The sequence below is a fragment of the Haliotis asinina genome, chromosome 2 (assembly GCF_037392515.1).
Source record: "Haliotis asinina isolate JCU_RB_2024 chromosome 2, JCU_Hal_asi_v2, whole genome shotgun sequence".
NCBI lineage: Eukaryota > Metazoa > Mollusca > Gastropoda > Lepetellida > Haliotidae > Haliotis > Haliotis asinina.
The window spans coordinates 88,468,746-88,490,632 of NC_090281.1; the positions used below are offsets into that span (position 1 = coordinate 88,468,746).

General features: G+C 40.9%; 1 protein-coding gene across 1 annotated transcript in view; it reads right to left on the bottom strand.

Moving 5' to 3' along the window:
- The window catches only part of LOC137274537 (sodium- and chloride-dependent GABA transporter 2-like), a 32,243-nt gene extending 13,496 nt beyond the window's left edge, over nucleotides 1–18,747 (bottom strand). Inside the window, exons 1-2 of the mRNA XM_067807777.1 lie at nucleotides 18,395–18,747; nucleotides 3,844–3,975 (exon numbers count right to left, since the gene is read on the bottom strand). Of these exons, the coding sequence (XP_067663878.1) occupies nucleotides 3,844–3,975; nucleotides 18,395–18,584 (322 nt within the window). The 5' untranslated portion in view covers nucleotides 18,585–18,747. The remainder of the gene's footprint in view (nucleotides 1–3,843; nucleotides 3,976–18,394) is intronic.
- Between the last annotated feature and the right edge of the window lie 3,140 nt (nucleotides 18,748–21,887).

Here is a 21,887-nt window from a genome sequence, read left to right on the forward strand (position 1 = left end):
AATATCTTTTGAGATTTTGTATGGGTTTCAGATCATTTGGTTGGCAGGGTAATGAGCTAGCAGATAAGTAAGGATTGATGAGGAACAAAGTTGATCATGCAGAATTCAGGCCTAACCAATGCGATATGAATATGTTATTATGAAGTCGGTCTCCAGAACATGTCAAAAGTTATGTGCCGGTTGTTCCAGTGGGCGGTTTATGGACAAACTCTTGTCCTTTAAATACATCATAGATGCCGTCGCAAGAGACGTGATGAATTTGCTTTCACTAGACTTCGTCATGGACACTGCATGCATACAATGTACACACAACTGTTATTCATTAGAACGTTCACTTTCTATTTAAATTATAATAATTAAACACCTGAAAAAGTTTAACAGTGTATATTGCAATGTGGTCGCTGGCTGAACAAAAGACAACATCTTCGGCGCGCCGTGCTCGAAAAAAGTGAAACATTTCTCTTGCTTGGCCCCAACGTGCTATGTGATCAATTCAAAGCACAACAATAGAGTACGTGACTGTCTCGGCACGCTTGACAATCTAATAATAAAGTCGTCTGCTGGAAATAAACATTACGCTAATTATATGCAATGGTTTTGAATCGCTTTAACACTTCCATTCTTTGTTAGACTTTTCGCTGAGTCATTGAACGAACGTTACTTTTCTATTGAAAGGGTTGCTGTTGTCTGAAGTTTATTTCAACTGGTTAAGTACATATTCTTGTCATGATAATCGAGTAATGTGTAACACATCTATACATGGTTAATATATTCCCTCGCCGCGGTACACCTACTGATAACTATTATTGTAAAACATGATTTCGTGTATTTCAAATAGACCTTAAGACCCGTGAATGTCCGGGGTAGAAGCGGATAAGAAGCGACTAACGGAATAGGGTAATCAGGCTCGCTGACTTGGTCGACATGTGTCACCGGTTCCCAATTGAATAAATCGATGCTCATGCTGTTGATCACCGGTTTGCCTGGTCCAGACTCAATTATTTACAGACCGCCGCCACATAGCTGGAAAATTGCTGAGTGCGGCGTAAAACTAAACTCACTCACATTAGTCTGTGTTGACCAAACACTAAACAACTGCTTTGATTTTCCGCGGACTCATTGAAAGTGCACTTTATTTTTGTTAAAGGGACTGTGGTTGCACTTGATTAAGAATATAATATTGTCACGCCATCATAGTTATCGAGTACAACGTGTGACATATATACATTGTACTTATATTTCCTTGCGGTATATCTACATGTAATTATTACTGTAATCTACATCATGTAAATCTATATGTAATTATTATTGTGAAACATCATTTTCAGTGCTGTGTTTGGCACAGACCTCATTTCTATTTCATGTTGACCATGCTACTACTGCTGCTGCTGCTTCTACTACTATACAGTAACTACTATTACACAAAATACACCACCAGTCTCAACTGATATACTCAGTCTCAACATACTCTGCTGCACCAAAAGAGTTTTAAGGGAGTCATCTTGGCTGTTTGTCACTTTTTCCATAACTGAGTGTCTTGTTCGATCATAACCAACCGGGCTACCCTACGTTGAGACTGGTAGGGAATCCACATTCTGCATGACACGTCAAACCTCGATATCTTAGCTAATCATATTAAGTGCCTAAAACATAATCTGCGTCAGCTGCTATTACTGAAATAGCACTTTCATCACTGGGCTTTAAATGCTTACTTTAAAACCATAGAATTACTTTCTAACGATGTGTATTTTGACCTGTCCATCACTTGTTGCAACTGCTAAATGACGTCATGTCCTACAAGTCCTACAAACGTTACGTTCATTCTCTTTGTTATGAGGTTGCACTAGCACACATAATGAGTTCATTTGCTGTTTAACACAACACTCCTCAATTCACCAGCGACCTGACATCGTCCTCAATAAATGCCAGTATAGATTCAAACTAGCCAAGCATCTTTCTAAGTCGATTCTACACAATTGTCCATGTCACCGGTGCTGAGCGTCCAATTCATTCATTCATCTTTTCAGACGAATCGCGGGGAATCCACTCTTACTCGGAGCCTACACGTTAAGTACAAAGAAATGATAGGAATCTGAAAGGTAATCCAAGCTGTTCCGAGTGTGTATTTTCTGTATATTTTGTTATTAATTAAGTAATAATTATTATTGGGTCACAACATTTAGTGGTTCGAATATTAAATATCATGGGTCACATTTCGTTTTAAACGATGGTCAACACTTTTAGGATTCTGGTTTTCCGGAAATTATCTGCTCCTAGTTTTCTATATGTTTACTTCCGGGAGACTTATTCTAGGGCATTCTACAGTGTTGACGATGTTCGTTTGTACCCGAACTTTCGGGAAATGACTGAGAATAAAAAGGCTGGTTGAAGTGTTGAGGGCGACACACACTCATTTATTTAAACTGGAGGATATTGTTACGAGTGTGTTTTTTCTGTATATTTTGTTATTAATTAAGTAATAATTATTATTGGGTCACAACATTTAGTGTTTTGAATATTATATATGATGGGTCACATTTCGTTTTAATAGATGGTCAACACTTTTAGGATTCTGGTTTTCCAGAAATTATCTGCTCCTAGTTTTCGATGTGTCTACTTCCGGGAGACTTATTCTAGGGCATTCTACAGTGTTGACGATGTTCGGTTGTGCCCGACCTTTCGGGAAATGACTTAGTAAGTATATATAAAGGCTTGTTGCCGTGCGGAGCGGGGCACTCACACTCATTAACATCACTGCCAACGCTTGAAAATCCATCAACGCCTCACCTACATTATCTGCTGTCAAACCGATAGCTGTGTTTACATTCTGCATAGTTGATTACCTCTCGTACTGAGACTTAGGTGAGTTTGCTATATTGTATTTTGTGACCCATTGACTTAAATTTTGTCTCATTTGTATTGAATTTGTAATCAGCATTGTGAAATTGACTTGTGACTTTGCATACCGTGCTCTCGTTGCATAACAATACAGAATTTGAACAGTTTATGACTTGTCTTTGTTCTGTTTTGCTGGTTCACAAGGGGTTTTCTTACATCGTTTGTCACGGTAAATAATTAACCGTAACAATATACACCACTGCCAACGCTTGATCACCAAAACCAGTCAACGCCTGAATCTACATTATCTGCTGTCAGGCTGATCGCCGTGTTTACATTCTGCATAGTTGATTACCTCTCGTACTGAGACTTTGGTGAGTTTGATATATTATATCTTGTGACCCACTGACTTAGAGTTTGTCTTTCTTGAATTGTATTTGTAATCAGCATTGTGAAATTGAGTTGTGACTTTGTATACCTTGCTCTCGTTGCGTAATAATACAGAATTAGAACGTTTATGACTTGTCTTTCTTCTGTTTTGCTGGTTCACAAGGGGATTTCTTACATCGTTTGTCATGGTAAATTCTTAACCTAAACAAAACATACGGGCTGATACTTTAGAATGTTATTTATCTTAAAACTGTTAATTGTAAACCAGAGTAAAATTCATTGAAATGTATCCTATTCCTGATGAATGTTTCAGGTTTTGAGAATATTCCGCAAAATGTAGAGACTTGGAGATCAACGCAACTTTACTCCATATTTCACTATTATTTACGAGTGTCAGCTCACGGGAGAATAGTATGAGGCTGTTTCAGTTTGGTGAAATCGACGATCATATGTATGGTTCGGTCAAACAATATGATATTAATGAGAAATGTGGGATTCGAACCAACGTTCAGATGATTCTGGAATGTCTAAGGAAGCAACTTCAAGCAGTAGGCAACTGGGCCAACTGTATGCGGTGAACGTGCGACGCCAAATGCGTATGTTGTCCCGGCTTACCTTGCAGCAGAGGTACCACGTTCCATGCTTTCAGACCTCCGACTCCCATGAACTGTCCGAGGGCTACCTCCAGGTAGAAGAGCGGAATACCTCCGAAGATGACACACAGGAAATACGGAATGAGGAAGGCGCCTGCAACAGTATCATACAAAATTATGGAAAATGACATTTGTAGTCGAGATGCTGCTGCATTGCTAGATTTTGTAGGAATGTATGTTTGCACAACAGCGGAAGGAAAACTTCACATCAACAGCGTGTGGAGGGGTGGTTGGTTAGCAAAATGCTTAACGCGTTCGCTCGTCACGTAAAAGATTCCGGTTCGATTCCCCACAATGGCACAGTGTGAGAAACCTATCTGGTGTCTCCCACCATGACACTACTGGAATATAGCTAAAAACGGCCTAAAGTTAAAGGAGTTACAGGAGTTAGTTAACATTAGAATCATTTCAAAGGTTCAAGGGCCCGGATGCCGCCGTTCCCAAATTCCAGCTTTTTAATATTCATATATGTGGTAAATCCAATAGGCGCCCCAGTCCTCCATTGTTGAAAGGGTATCCGTCTCTGTTTCTTATGCTAATCTTCCGTCACGTTCCCGATGTGCTGGTCGGCACAGCGTCATGCACTACCTCCGCGTTAGTATGTACACCTAACAAGATCTGAAGTTAGCTGGTGGCTTATAAGCTTTAGTAGTGTTGAGTTAGTCGTGACAGTCGGGGACGATTTGGTGAGAACATTTGATGACGGCTCATTAAAGTTAAGATGTAGATATATTTGAGTACATGTTGCGAGTTCCACGATGATTGTTCATTGGGCAACGTTTGTATATGCTCGTGTGTCTGGTCAGATGTGACGTGTCTGTGAGAACTGTTGAGTAGTTGTGGCAACAGGAGCTCTCACGTTGTAGTTTGGTGGGCATTTGGTGGGCATTACTTGCAGTCGTTTTGGAGTCGACGGGACGGCGTAGTGGACGTTCAGGTGGACGTCAGGGTGAGCAAGGTTGGACGTCGGGGTTATATGTTTAATATCAAGATTGATGTTGACGCCTTGGGCATTTGAGTAATATTCCAGCAGTATCACGGCGGTGAAACCAGAAATGGGCTTCACACATCGTGCCCATGTTGGGAATCGGACACAGGTCTCCTGAGTGACTAGTGAGTGCTTTAACCACTACGCTACCCCGACGCCCAGTTGGGCACATGGTGAAGGGTCTAGGGTGAATGATGAGGGTGAGGTCAGGGTGGGGTCAGGTTGGATGTAGGGACGAGCGTCAAGGTAGATGGCAAGGTGTAGATAATAAAACGTCTTCGATGATTGATTGTTGATGTTTAACACCTCACTCAGCAATATTCCAACTATACGGAAAGATAGTCTGTAAATAACTGAGTCTAGGCCAGACAACCCAGTTGACAACAACATGAGTATCGGTCTACGCAACTGGAAGACGATGACATGTGTCAGACAGAGAGCCTGACCACCCGATTCTGTTAGTCGCCTCTTATGACAAGTATGAGTTGCTGAAGATCAGTTCTAACCCGGATCTTCACGATTGGGATGTATGTGTTTCCATATGTTGGACTGGGTATAGCAACATAAAGAGACCCGACTCTTGCACGTTTACCTGTTATTAGGAACCAATGATATAGTTACAAAGTTATGTGCCTCTGCCTACCGACATCGTCTGTCTGTCAAATCATTTGACATAGAAGACTGACACTTGGTGCCAGACCAATGACTTTGTAAACCCCCTTCAATTAGTATATCTGAACTCACTGTAAAATACCCTGATTCTGGTGAGTCGACATTAATATCATACAATAAAATAATAATATGAATATTAATATTAGTGACCCAATACCTTAGATTTGTGACGGCATTGTACTAGAAATCTGTAATACAATTCATTTTAACTTGCTCATTGTTTGCTCAATATATTATTGAGTATTTTAGACTTGTCTTTGTTATGTTTGGTTCCGAGGGATTCTGTTACACATTTTGTCATGACAATTCATAAAGCGTATCGACAGTAAATTATTCTGTACCATTGCAGTTTCTTCCTTCAACATGGCTTCTTAGATTGCTAAAACAAAGTGCAGCGTAACATTTGCAGTTGATGACCTGAAACTGAAGTGTTTTAGGATGCATTTACATGCATGTAATCAACATTAACTACAGGTACACAATCCATTGAACGAAACATTCGTGTTGACACCCTTATGACACTTGTGCAGTGCTATGTACGAAGCCTAAAACTTGCCGAGTACCGTACGGGGAAGCTTGGCAAGTATGTGGGTAGCAGTTGCCACTTTGATATATAAGGCGACCGGCTTAGCAGCACTTTTGAAAAATGTCATCACTAAACCTGTTCAACCTTTCTTGTGGTAAAGATCTCATACTTGAACTATGAAGCCCTTAATATGACATGTCTAGAACAACTTGGAGTACGCGGCCCTTTATTGGTTAAAGTCATAAAACATGGAGTTGGCAGCCCATGTTTCGGCATCTAAGACGTTGTAAAACCTTGGTTACGCAACCCATTTTACGGCATGTAAAATCTGGCTTACGCAGCTACTGGTTTGCTCCCTGAAACTTTGTGATCCCTAGCCTACGAAACATCCGTGAAACATCTTGTAAAACCTAGCTTATGCATCCCGTGTTTCGGTCTGTAAACTCTTGTAAAATCTAGTCTACGCTGTTTTTTGAAAGCTCAAATCTTAAGCTTTGTACTTAAAATGTCTTTGTATCCAGACTTGGTCTTGTGGCTAAATGGATGGGAAAATACGGATGTGACGAGAAACTCAACTCAGATTAAATAACCTCAACCTGTTTCGGTATGTAAAACCTTGTAAAATCTAGTCTACACGGACGTTGTAGTGGCATGTTCCATAACACTTGGACTTCACAGCCCTTTTGTAGCACGTTTCAGAAGATTTATGGGGAAATGACACCTAAGAATGACATAGCTTTGGCCCTAAAAGGTTAGGGAATACTCCGCCCCTCCCACAAACGCCCACATCAAACCCCAGACAAACAGTTACAAATAAAAACCTTCCTGTCTCGATTCAATACGGCAGCTGCACTGTCACCCGCAGGACAACCTCAAAGAACGCCGTGACCCTTTAGACAACATTACACATCTTCAAGCAATTCGATCCCGCCGTATCAAGTTACCTCAATGTCTTGAGCTGTAATTTGGCGGAAGGACAACATTAAGTACAACACTTTGGAAAGGCCCACACGTGTGGCCTTGACAAATCGAGGGAATCAATAAGGGGAACTTGAGATTCGAACCAGCAACCGTTGCTTCCCTCTTATCTACTGGACTCACGTTGCAGCCATTTGGCCACCTGTAGCGAAAGTACTCCGTAGAAACCACAACATTCTCTGCTTGCTATCCATAACTACGACAACACTGAACCTAGTAGCTACTATCGCCCAGCGTTTTGTGTGTCTAATAAAGACCCTTCGTTGCACTGAATACACATTTCATGTAGCGTTGCGTACGTCTAAAGTATGTGATTACGCTTTCTGATGTAAAAACTAGGACCAGAAACACAGCCAGGGTGTAAAACTCCAAACAAAATCAACTTCCAGTCTCGAATTGCGTGCTTCGTATGTATTAATTTCATGTCACCCAATACATACTGTGCAACAGACACTGTGCCTAGGCAAACATACAAAAACATCCATATTCACCAGAGAATGTGATCATTCATAGTGAATTCACAACAAACATTTATGATACAAACAAGTCGTTGCGTCACAGACAGCTCAGATGACGTTGGTTGAAATACTAACTCCCATCCCACACATTCCGAGTCCTTGGCTCTGTGTGCTAGACGTAATGAAGCGAGCCCATGCTATTCAAGGTACACTATCTCGCTTGGCCCCTTTTTAAATTCAAACAGAAATTGTGTTTCCAGCAAAACTATAAATTTTCAGAGACTGAGCCTATGTCTGGTTGAAACTGTGAAACACACTGAGGTGAGACAGACTGTTAATCTCTGAATACACATGTATATTACTTTGATGACAGTCAAATGAACAATTCTATTTGTAAAGGAGACCCATTGAGATGAGAGAGTGAATCTGTGGAGCATAGATTTGCTTCGTGTTTATGACTTAAGCGTTACAGGGGTTGGGGTTAATGAGCGGCGAAAAGACACTAGGGAAAATACTGCGGTTCCGGGACTTTGACACAGACTAGACGAAACATAGTGGAGAGAACATGATGTGACTCATCACCGTTTCACGGTAGGACAAACACACCACACCAGACCTGACACACAGTGTCGATATTCATAAGTAAACCAGCATTCTGGGCGTCTTGTCCGGCTCGACGCGGCTGACATGTCTTCAATGGCAACACTCGTTGCTGAAAGGTCAAAAGGGCAATCCTTGTTCGCTCCCAGTAGAGCGAGTGACCCGTACGTCGAGCTGAAGGGAGGCTCTTCACATGAACAACAGTTGTCCCTACAACACTGTAAATACTTTGAGTTGGGAGGCAAGAATAGGAAAGGATCATGCTCTACAGGTCTCTTTTTGTGAACATTTATACATTTATGTACGTTTATACATCTTGCAGATTTATGAATACATTGGGAAGCTTTGAAAACGATACAATCTATATAACCTAAGGCTTAATTAAGGACTGACTTAAATAAGTTTTGAAGTATATACATAAACTGGGTTGGCATTTCGTATAAATCAAATATACCAACTTGATATCTATATCTTGCAATTAATGAATCGGGTCTTATTTATTACATTGTCTTCACTGTATATAGCTATACGGACGCGTGTAAAAAAGTGAATTCGTGTATGAAGCTTATAAACAGACAAACAGTTAACATAGCTTTGCTCTAAACATGACTGCATGTAAGCATTATATTGTTAATGGTAAACAAGCACCAGTAAAGAAGGAAGAATTCATATATGTAGCTTCAAAAGACAACCATTTAATATAGCTTTGTTCTAAACATGATGGTTTGTAAGCATTGTAGCTAATAATAGCTAATAGTGCATTCGTGTTTGAAGCTTTAACGAACAACCCTTTAATATAGCTTTGCTCCAAACATGACCTAAACCCAAGTCTTTTGGGAAGAAGAGCAAATGATTTTTGACATATATATTTAAAACTCGTTAATTTTGTTTATTTCACTGGAGTGTTTGCAACAGCACAAACATTGTTGCATATTGTTCAACACAGCAATATCCCCATTCTAATCACAGATCCATTTACTTGTCAGTGGGGGTGTTTTTTCCTAGATGGAATACTGCTCGATTTAAGAAGATACCCCTTCTAACATATATCATGTTACTTTAGTTGCAGCATGAAGTATTGTGTACAACCAATGGTAAACACTGTATGGAGGCTGGCAATTATACGGCGATCACACGAACATAAGCTGGCCTGCGCTACTAGACACACAATAGATGTTTGTCCTTCATGAGATCACGAGGTGACAGTTGCGTTGTTGTTTGCACTGTCAACCAAACCTCAAACAGGAGTCTGCCCGGTGAATAGTTCGTTCCGGATTACCATGAGGGCCTACTTTAATCTATATTTCCAGTCTACGTGTTTAAGCGTGGATGAGTGAGCACAGAGCAATACCCCAGCTCTATGATGTCAGTCTGTAAATAGTCGGGTCTGGACCAGACAATCCATGTCATCAGCAGCATGAGCATCGGTCTGTGTCACCCAGTCAACCCAGTCAACCCAGTCAACGAGCCTGATCACTCCCTCCACCACACAGTGGGGTAGGCTAGCTTTTACAGCGTCACAAGGAAGACACGGGTTCGAGTCCCCACATGGGAACAATGTCTGATGCCCATTTCTGGTGATGTTGGTGATGTATCGCTAACAGCAGGTAAAACCACTCACTCACTATGTTTTTAAGACGGCAAACGGGTTAAAACAAGTCACGACAACTTGTTTTGATATAAATATCACGCGTTTTGTAAATGCTGTTTAACACTTTTAACCTAAATTATAGAAACGAGGAATGGTTTTAGTTACAGATATACATAATCTCAGAGCAAGGCATTGCTTTACAGTAATAACAGACACAAGTGCTTCACCTATTGAGACTTCAAAGAGCTCTGGTTTCAACGGGGAGGGTTACAGCGTGAAAGGGGTGGACTAAGGTATTCATTCCCTTTAATGGAACCGGGATATCTTGGTCTTTCCATGACCTCGGTTTAGTTTAAAATGCACGGCTGATTGATTCACCATGTTATAACACAATTCTCTATAACGTTATAGCTTGCGTTATCTGCCACATTAAGATGCTACCATATCCTGGCGAATGTGTCAGTGCTAGTGCTTCAGCTAAAGGCGTAACCTAGAATCACCAAGATCAGTGCTTGTACTTATGTTCGCAGTTTAAGGCAGCCCTGTAACAACTAAGGTGCCCAGGATATGGATTAGCCGAGGGACGTAGGAAGTGACGTCGACAGCTGCTCTTGACGTCAGCCCCTGGTTGCACCGGTCCAGACCACCTATTACTGTACATTTCCCGTTATAATGAAATACTATTGATAAAATATACACGGAAAATAATAAAATGGTAATAAAAAGACGTAAACCTTAACATACACTACGTGCAACGTAACGGGACGCGTGCTACATGAAAGGAAATGCGCGCGTATGGTTGTGTTTTGCGTGTCCGTTTGCGATTGCGTGTGCGTGTGAGTCTGTGTATTTGAGTGCGTTTGTATGTGCTCATGTTAGGTTTTAGTCAACATACCTGACAGGATTTGTTACAACCAAAACAAGGTGGCAGCACTCATTAAATACACACTTACAGAAGACGGGTTTTAATGCAACTACTTGCAGAACCTACTCTTCCCTGTGCTGATGGTGATTGCGATGAACCAGGTCGCGGTCCACATGTGTTTCTACTGAATATCCAGTACTGTGTTGTCAGATGCTGCCATGAATACAACAAGGTATTCCAGTGCTATAATCGATCACATGACATTCAACAGAACAGCATGTTGAATGCAGGGCAGGTCTTATAATTTACGATATTATTTTGAGCTCCTGAAAATAGAATGAGTTTGGTTTTACGCCGCAATTCAGCAATATGACGGTGGGGGACACCAGAAATGGGCTTCACACATTCTAACCATGTGGGGAATTGTACCCGGGCCTTCGACGAGACGAGCGAACGTGTTAACCATTGGGCTACACCACCGCTCCTTGAAAAAAAAGGAGGTACTCTCAAACAGTATTCCCTAAGTCTGAACCAATCAGACTTCTCCGTTTGTTCCAGACTAACTAACATATATGCTGAATATACAGTTGTTTCATGAAATCAATATCTCGATCAAACGAGGGAAGCATTGGCCGATGGTTTTTTTCATCCATAAACGCCGGTGTTGGTCTCATATTTACATGTATAAGCTTAAGTTGACGTTATGATCAGACACTATGTTTGGTTAGATAACGGCTCTCTGGTTATGCCAAGTCGACTTGGGTTAGTCGTGCTGGTACCGCCTTGATTAAAGAGTGGGTCTACTGTACAATAGGACACGGGGTTCAAAAGTTTAAACCGTGGTAAAGAAGAGCACTTCATCTGCAGGAATACTGGTTAATAGTCTCAGTGAATGTTTGCTTTGACACTTAGGCTTCATATTAATACCGCTTGTCCTTTGAAATCGGTCGTCTTAAGTTTATGGCACTCTATCCCGACTAGCACGGACACTGCACTGACTATCGGGTCGACTCCGGGATTCGAACCTTGACACGACAACGAAATGCGTCAAACCTTTACACATACGACCTTGATTAACACTCTGTGCTTGCATCTACTTTCATTGCATTTTAACATTATAGTGTGTGTTATATTATAACCGAGACTGTCATGCGTTATTGTATGTTGTAAACTAGGTTCATGGCGAATACGTTTATAACGAATTGACGGATATAACGAACTGTTTTCTGTCTTCGAATTTGCTGTATGTTTTTGTCGAAATTCATTTAACAAACAATGGTTATAAAAAAAACTAACATCAGTGGTAACCCTGAGTTTGTTATAACCTGAGCTTTTTAGCTATTTTATTTGTGATACATACTTCAGGGAAGGAATTCTTCGGATATAAGGAGGTATATCGCGTTTGGTTCTGACCAGTCCTGACACGCCAATCCATATGACCACGCTTTGTACATTGCATAACGGACAAACGAATAGGGTGTATATCGCGTTTGGTTCTGACCAGTGCACGTCCTGACACGCCAATCCATATGACCACGCTTTGTACATTGCATAACGGACCAACGAATAGGGTGTATATCGCGTTTACAAAAAGTTCCATTATCACTCGACCCGAAATACAACATTCTTCCAACTGTACCACTGTTATAAAACTTTTGTCCCGCACAAGTATCCTCATCTCGCTCTAAATATTCACCAAACTAAGCCAATATGTAACAGCTATACTTCATAGGCTTGTGTCTTATAAGAATTCCGTTATGAACTTAGGAGTGGGACCCCAAACATTGTTGATACTTAAGTTTCCAATAACCAGAGCATGTCCTGTTTGTTCATGTTGGTGACAAAGACGGGACATGGGCGTCGCCCTTGATGGACACCTCGCTGGAAAATGTTCTCGCGCAAACTCCCGTTGTTGACAGCTCTGCTTGTTTGCTAGTCAAGGCTGGGAGCGTAGGAACTAGAAATAATGTTATAAAAGGTTCGAAAAGCAATAAAAATGGCCTTTGTGACTCTGAACTGTTGCGTATTGAAACGACCAGTTCAGCTACAATAGTGAAGAACCGGTTAGGGTGACGGTGTGACTGTGACAGGGAATGCTATCAGTGGAATTAACCGTGCAACATATTCAATAGATCCCTGTTAGGGGTGACAGTTACTGTGCGATATAGTGTCATGACCATGTATTTACGAATATAGGTTTATCACAGGTTGTTGAGGAAAGCTAAAAGTAAACACCGCATCATAAAAAAGAAAAACAAATCCCACAAAACACAACCTAGGCTTACATAGTCAACCAAGTTTTTCTCTTCACTGCTAAAGTCACTCACTCACTCACTCACTAGGTTGTTTTACTATCATACACTTATTACCATCATGTTTCAGTAAGTACCAGCTACTATCTTTGTGTCTCTCTGTTTATAAACCAGAGTAAAACTAACATATTTCCTGTTTCATATAACACTTTAATAATTCTGAACACCCTAGAGTTAATATCGTGGAAAGTTTAACTGTTTGAACTCTGCGATTCAGTGAACCGAAACGGAGTCTGCGATTGAATGGGGCGGTTGTGTGAAGTCGGTGATTTGACTGACGCGGTGCGAATAGAGGTATTAAAAACACCTTACACCCGACTGCCGAGCCAAATACACTCGTTATAAGGGGTTATGGGTAAACTCCCAAAGGCAGGTGGAGGCTGATCGTTCAGTTACAAAATCTCCATTGCCTCGTGTAATGATCCAAAGCTCTCAACCTTGAAGATAAGTCTGAACAGGGGCTGCCAAGGAGATGACATTTGGTTACAAATGTGTCTATTTTAGTACATTAAAATTCAGCAGTGGTTTTCATTGTGGATTGTGTTGCATTTGTCATATATCATAAATTACAAGTAAAACTTTTATGTTTTACAGCATCTTGAATATATGATACTAATATATCATTTATTATGTGCGCAATGTAATTGAGGCATGTCAATTCTTTTTATCATTTATGATATAAAAAGTTGGGATGTGTTTCTGGGATATTTAAAGCGTGTTTATCGAGACATAACCAGTAACAACACAATAAGCGGAACTCTATGACCATCATTCCTGACAGGCGTATGACTGACATTGACGTCATGAGGTCTGTCAGTCTCGTTAATCTACGTGTGAAATTACGTTAGTTTGACACATCGTAACACATGCTACATTCAATGATACAGACAGTATATGTATGTGTGTATGTGACTGTGTTTGTGTGTACACGTGTACTTGAGCGAGTGTCCCGATTTGATGGCTGTGGAATATTCATCTTTAACTAAAAAGTACATACGGCAAAACATGCATACCAATTACAAAATTGTGAAAACATTCAACGTAAAAACATGAATGAACATGTATTTCCATTCAATTTCAACTGTCCAATACACAGAATAGTTACTAAAGAATGTAACTAACTTGTCTAGATGGTCAGGCAACCGTACGTGATCCACTGGATACACTAACAGGGCTCATTCCATTCAGCACCAGGCTTTATCAATAACCATCTGCTTGACTGGCGTTTTAGAAGTTGATGAATAATAAGAAAGGTAAGGTAAGGTATATATGATATATTTAATTATATTTAAGACCCGTGAAGGTCCGGGTTAGAATACGTTTTCGGTAACTCATGCTTGCTGTAAAGGGCGATTATGCTTGTCGTAAGAGGCGACTAACGGGATCAACTGGTCGGTCTCACCGATTTGGTAGGCACATGTCATCGGTTCCCTATCGCGCAGATCGATGCTCATGCCATTGATCACTGGAGTGTCTGATCCAGACTCGATTGTTTACAAGCCGCCGCCATATAGCTGAAATATTGTTGAGTGCGGCGTAAAACTAAAGTCACTCACTCATTTACGTTTCGATATAATGTATCACAATATGGTTTCTTGTTTAACAACGGGTATAAGAATTCATACCGAAACGTCGCATCATAATAAAATAAAGAAGCTGTTGTCGACAGAGTATAATATATTTCCTGTATTGCCAACGGTACGACAGGGGGTCAAACCATATATTCACAGAAAAAAATCCTACGTCATCATATTTCGCAAATGGAAGTGTTTCAAAAGTACGGGGAATACCAGGCCTTTCCAGGCCTCGCGACAGATTGCATCTCCGGCGGATTTATTTTACTCGCATTGAAGTACGGGTATTGCTTACATTGGTGACTGTTGACATGCGTGCACTTGAAAGTGGGTCATCGCTTGCGGGGGTCTGAACTGCACCAACTGATGTCAACACAAAACGTCATGTGTGGAAGTTTCCTATTAATGGTGATCTAGGCCAGTACAGACTATAATTATACAGCGCACGGTGTCCCAATGGGCCCTGCTTGTGTCAGCATACGTGTCAACAGATGTTCTCTGACATAGCTGTATACTAAAAATACGAACATGTATGTTAACGCATTTCAAATAATATGTTTCATTCACTTTCTAGGTTTGGGATCAATGATGTAAAGGCACATATGTCTACGGTTTCTGTCTACCTTCGCCCTACCTATTCTGTATAAATCAGCCATGTTTACTCGTAAGTCTGACATCTTTCTCATCCACCTTCCATTCAGTCTGGGTTTGATTCAACGGACTAAACCAATTAGCCTGTCATTCCTACCTACCTACCTACCTACCTACCTACCTACCTACCTACCTATCTACCTATCTATAAAATCCCATTCCCCACGTACCTGGCTATTCATTATTTGTCATACCTGTATGTAAATTAATCATTTAAGCCATACCCGTCTTCCTGTCTAGTAAGTCACGCAACAGAATAATGATCAAACACATTACGTCATGCATTGAGGCTGACATAGCCATGTAACATCCTGGTCTCGCTTCACCATCACCGCACTGTATGACGGTGATAGATTTGGAAGTCACTATAACCTCGGCTATACAAGGATGCACATTCTAAAACCTGATTCCTTCAGAAACCTCGCTATAATACTATTGTATCGTCGTACCTTCTGTCACCTCAGTCATAAAAATATTGTACGCAGACATATATTCATTTAACATGTATGTTCATATGCGTTCACAAATGTCAATAGGATATAATAAACACTGGAGGGCAGGTAAATCAAAATCGAAATATTATGGTTTTACAACGACTTCCAGGTTAGACAAATGACTGCTATCATATCAACACCACCACCATCACGTCAGTCATATCGTGTAATAATCTCCATCATACCAAGTCAGTCATGTCGTGTAATAATCTCCATCACACCAAGTCAGTCATGTCGTGTAATAATCTCCATCACACCAAGTCAGTCATGTCGTGTAATAATCTCCATCACACCAAGTCAGTCATGTCGTGTAATAATCTCCATCACACCAAGTCAGTCATGTCGTGTAATAATCTCCATCACACCAAGTCAGTCATGTCGTGTAATAATCTCCATCACACCAAGTCAGTCATGTCGTGTAATAATCTCCATCACACCAAGTCAGTCATGTCGTGTAATAATCTCCATCACACCAAGTCAGTCATGTCGTGTAATAATCTCCATCACACCAAGTCAGTCATGTCGTGTAATAATCTCCATCACACCAAGTCAGTCATGTCGTGTAATAATCTCCATCACACCAAGTCAGTCATGTCGTGTAATAATCTCCATCACACCAAGTCAGTCATGTCATGTAATAATCTCCATCACACCAAGTCAGTCATGTCGTGTAATAATCTCCATCACACCAAGTCAGTCATGTCGTGTAATAATCTCCATCACACCACGTCAGTCATGTCGTGTAATAATCTCCATCACACCAGGTCAGTCATGTCGCACAGCATCTCTACGTCAATCATGTCCTGAAAAACCAAGACCATGTCAGTTCGGTTGTCCAACATGCTCATCACCAACAGTGACATGTTAGACATGTCTTGCAACATCACCCCACAACCAAGTGAATTAACTACATCAGCACCACCGTCACATCAATCATGTGCATCACCACTGCGTACGTCGGCCATATCGTACAATATCACCTCTCAACCATGTCATGTCATCATGTCATCAACGCCGTCACGTCAATCGCATCGTGCATCACCATCACCTCGGCCATGTCGTACAACATCACCCCTCAATCACGTCATCATCACCACCGTAGCGTCAATCCCATCGAACATCACCATCACGTCGGCCATGTCGTACAGCAGCTCCACCAACAGCATGTCAATCCAGTCTGTTTTTCCTGTCTTATTAATGTATATCCCAAGACTTAGGGCAATCCCAACATACAAAGGACATTAAATGTGGCAGGTAAGTGACAGGTCTTTACTGAGCGAAACGCTATTAAAGGCGGGTTACGGTTCACATTTATGATGACCAATTCGAGATAGACAATTTTAAATTTTGTGTTTCGCAAAGGTTCCAATATCGACACGACACAAAATCACCCAGTGTTGTAGCTTGGTGTTTATTATGGACCAACTTACGCTTTACCTCAACCAGGATTGGGTGATGAACACCGTGTTGAAAGTAGCACGGTCAAATATTTGCTTCTCTGTTCAAATAAGCATTGTGTGTCGTCTAGAATGTCTATCCATTGGGGATTGTGGGAGAGAGGGAATACATTAACCGCCACATTGACCTTGGGGTGTATGATTTAACCATACAGACACGTGCTAATGAAATAATGATGGAAAAGACATCACAATGAGCCAGTGATACTATATTGAGCCTGTGACATTACACTGAGCTGGTGACACTATACTGAGCCAGTGATATTACACTGAGCCAGTGATATTACACTGATCCAGTGACATTACACTGAGCTAGTGACACTATACTGAGCCAGTGACACTACACTGAGCCAGTGATATTACACTGAGCCGGTGACATTACACTGAACCAGTGATATTACACTGAGCCAGTGAAATTACACTGAGCCAGTGACATTACACTGAGCCAGTGACATTACATTGAGCCAGTGACATTACACTGAGCCAATGGCAGTACACTGAGCCAGAAACAGTACAGTGAGCCAATGGCAGTACACTGAACCAGTGACATTACACATTACTCTGGAGTCTTGCTTTGTGTAATAAAACAATATTTTATTTACAATACAATAAGATGTATTGTCTAATGAGGTGGAATAATTAAACGAGTTCATGTGGGTTATATTTAAAATAAGTTGACCCCCAAGCTAATGTATGCATGTGTATGTGTGCATGTGTGTGTGTGTGTGTGTGTGTGTGTGTGTGTGTGTGTGTATGTGTGTGTGTTCATGTATTCAAATATATTTTACTGTAACGACACTCGTCATGGCCAGTAATGAATCTCCAAATGCACATTAAGATGAAATTTAAATAACAGGGATTACTGCAAACGTACCCTCCAGCTCACCAGAAAGACTGTTTAAGCAAAGTACACACGATGTGAACGGTGTGCAAAAGCATCTGGTGTGTCATGCAATATTCAGCAACAACAGGGTTAATAAATTTGGATTGTCGTTGTTGAGGTCATCAGAGCGTGACGGAAGAGGGGCTGGGGTCGGCTAACAGTTAATAGAAGGTGTGTTGCGCAGTCCGTCGTGTGGGATGTCGCTGTCAAGCAAAGCTCTACGCTAACACACCCCACTTCTTAAAACATAATTTTGTTTCAGGTTTCAAGTTCAAGTCGAAGTATCCCTTGAGAGCAAACAGTTAACGGTACATTTACAAAACATTCAATCTACAAGGTACTCCTATAAATTTACATAACGTTTGTGTTTAGAGCATGGGTAAATGTCTGTGCATACCCATTTGCATACAGTTTAATACGAATATGCGTGGTTAATAAATATACAGGATATCGACTCTACATACCTCCTCCATTCTTATAACACAGGTATGGAAATCTCCATACATTTCCAAGACCGACGGAAAATCCAATACAAGCCAAGAGAAAGTCAAAAGCTCTTCCCCATGTTTCTCGCTTGTTAACCCCTTCTTCTTCCTCCAGTTCAACAACGGGAGCAACAGCTGCCTGAGCGTTTGACTCGTCCTCTTTCTTCATATCTTTGTTTCTTTGGAACCAGACAAGAAGAAATGGGAAAGACTTCTAACCCATGCACGACCACTACCGCTTGACTGCGCTGATGATCTTTCGAAGCCTGTCAAACAACTTGAAGCAGGTCCCATTTGTCACGGGGGTGACAGGTTACTGGGTTAACTGAAATGTCTCTGTGAACGTGATGGTGGCCGAAGACACTTGAAATGCCCGCTCAGGTGCGCGCAGCATTAATCAAGGCATTCACCTGGAACGGAATGACATTTTTAATGTCATTCCATTGTTTGCTTACTTCATTACTTTCAGGAGTGGAGCGTTGAGTACCAGTTGAAAAGTAAAGACTTCATTTTGTCATTTTAACATTTAAGTTTGATAGCAGAAATATTCCCAATACTTTGCATGTAAGTTAAGGGTAATATCCTTGTAGCTCTCCATTCCTTGAAAGTAATGTGCCTCGGCTCTTCCGGGGCCTCGCATCCATAGTTTTTGAGAAATAGAGAGTTACTAGCTCTATTATTAGCTCTACGTTACTATACTGTCCATTGTGTTGGAGTTAAGTCCTGCTTTCCTACTTGCCACCCCTCTGTAGAATAGACTGACCCAGGCCTCTAACTGGGTGTGGAAGCCACAATGGTATATCAGATTTTTACACAAGCAATGCAAATGGTAAACAATGTCAATTTTTTGCTGTCTCAGATTTCCATGCGATAACTTGTATGTATTATATGCATGCTTATTTTGTTTCTGAAGGTTCAAGGGATTTATTTCTGTGAATAGATTTGTGAACTTGTGTTGAGTGGTGGGATTCTTTTGACTTTGTGCAGTGAAGTAAATCGGGTATTTCTGGTCAGTTTGGGAAACGCCAATGTTGTACATCGGGTCACTGAGTCATTCCTTATTTCTAAGCATACATATATAGCGACGTGACAGATTATGACAGTGTCAAGTGAGATATCATTGCACTCGCACAGTTAGCTCGCGCTGTGTCTTCATGACATGGATGTCGTGCTTGGTATGATGTCTGTCCCTGAAAGGACACACAGAAATGTCCCTGAGTTGATTTGATGGATTCACTGAGTGTGTCGTTATATTGACTTGATGGACACGCTGATAATGTCATTATATTGACTAGATGGCCACACTCTGTGTATCGTTGTATTGACTTCATGGCCACACCGGGTGTATCGTGGTATTGCCTTGATGGGCACACTGAGTGTATCGTGGTATTGACTTGATGGACACACTGACTGTATCGTGGCATTGGCGTGATGAACGCACAGAAATGTCGTGGCATTGATTTGATGGACACACTGATAATGTCGTTATATTGACTTGATGGACACACAAAGAATGTCGTTATATTCACTTGATCGACACGCCAAAAATGTCGTGATATTGGCTTGATGGGCATACAGAGAATGTCGTTATTTGGACCTGATGGACACACTGAGACTGTTGTTACATTGACATGAATGGACACACAAACTGTCGTTATATTGACTCGATGGACACACTGTGAATGCTATTATATTGATTTGATGGACACAGATAATGTCGTTATTTGGACCTGATGGACACACTGTGAATGTTGTTATATTGATTTGATCGACACGCTGTGAATGTTGTTATATTGACTTCATGGACACACTGGTATATGCTAGTATTATGTTTACTTCATTTATTGTTCAAACCAATAGTATATTTATATTAATTTGAAAGCTTGCCTTTTTATTGCTAACTACCGACTGCTGTGATATATGTGTAGTTTGTAGTCACAGAATGGTGTAGTATAGTTCTAATATTGTAACATAATCGTAATATTGAAATATACCACAAGTGATATAGCAGATAATCGACTTCCGTCATTAAGATCTAATCTTGCTGACCACAGCTTCAGTGGTATCTGTCGGGTAACACAAGGACACCATATATAGTATAGTGTAATGTTAAAGAATGGAAGTTAAGGTTAGCCTTACTAAACGTTGCCTCGTGAAAGGAGCCCCAGGTCTTCACAGTTGGGCCAAGATTCGCCCGACCTTTTGAAAATACCTAGTATCATCACTATTTGCAAATGATTCCCGAACACGTGTTTATGATAAATACGCAAAGGTTACGAAAGATGTAATAAGCTTATTGGTTCTCATAATGTACTGTTTGTCACTCAGGAATCACGCAATTCCATTGTCTTTAATGCTAGACTTCGGTCTGTGAGAGAGAAGGAGATTATGATGTTGAAGAGGATACCCGTGGATGTTGCATTGTCTAGGGAGATGATCGATACAGAGAGACACGTGTTAGGAACGCGTGTCAATGACACGTGTTTCGCTGTAAGTAATAGGCTTATAGGAGCTGTGCTCAATAAGCATTAACAAAGCGTTATAACTTTACCGACAACAGTAATGATGCCAGTTGCCCATGACAGAAGGAGGACTGGTCAGCATGGAGTGGCTAACCAGCCAAGGAGGCTGAGTGGGTTAGATCGTTGACGTTGTGTGCTTGCGATTAGGTGGCTGACTCTGAGAGTAAGGGTTCGAACCCCATATGAGACTCAACCTAGCATAAGTACTAGAATCAGACCTTTACCAGGAAAATGAAATCCCCCGGTTTCACAGACACACAAACAAAAAGGACAAAGAAGAATAGGCACAACGACAGACAGACACACTAAAAGACAAGCAGGCAAAAAGGCAGAAACACACACGTATATACACAAACGCACACCAAAGCATTAACAGCAATTCAGGACAGACCAAACTAACCTATAACCAAGGTTGAATATCTCAGCATTTATTGGCGCTGTATTTTATTTTATTTAGTTATGTGTGCTTGTGGCAAAGACCTTTACCTGCTCACATTCAGTATTATACAAAGTATTATACAAAATTCTCCAATCAAGCTTGTGACCTGTGGTCAGTGAATAAATTATACCTAAATAATATTACGAGGTACGACTACGTTCTTGCAGTTTACTGTCGGCTGTGTTGTGTTCACAATATAGAATGCAAAACATAGGACATCAACTATAGAATCCCTCAAGTTATATCACAAAATGTACACTGCGCTTGGGCAATACAGCCAATTATTGAGAATTCTGTGTCAGATAAGACCCAGTGTACAGTGTTATGGCAGAAATATCCGACTAAAAGCAGGTACTGATATTGTTTGACGCTATAAGGAATATTCGATGCTCCAAGAACGGAGCTTGATACACGGAATTTCGTTTCTCAAGTACCTCTTGCATTTTTCTGTTATCTTTCTGTTCAACTGTACATAACATTTGGGTTTTGTTGCCAGTATATTGCTCCACTG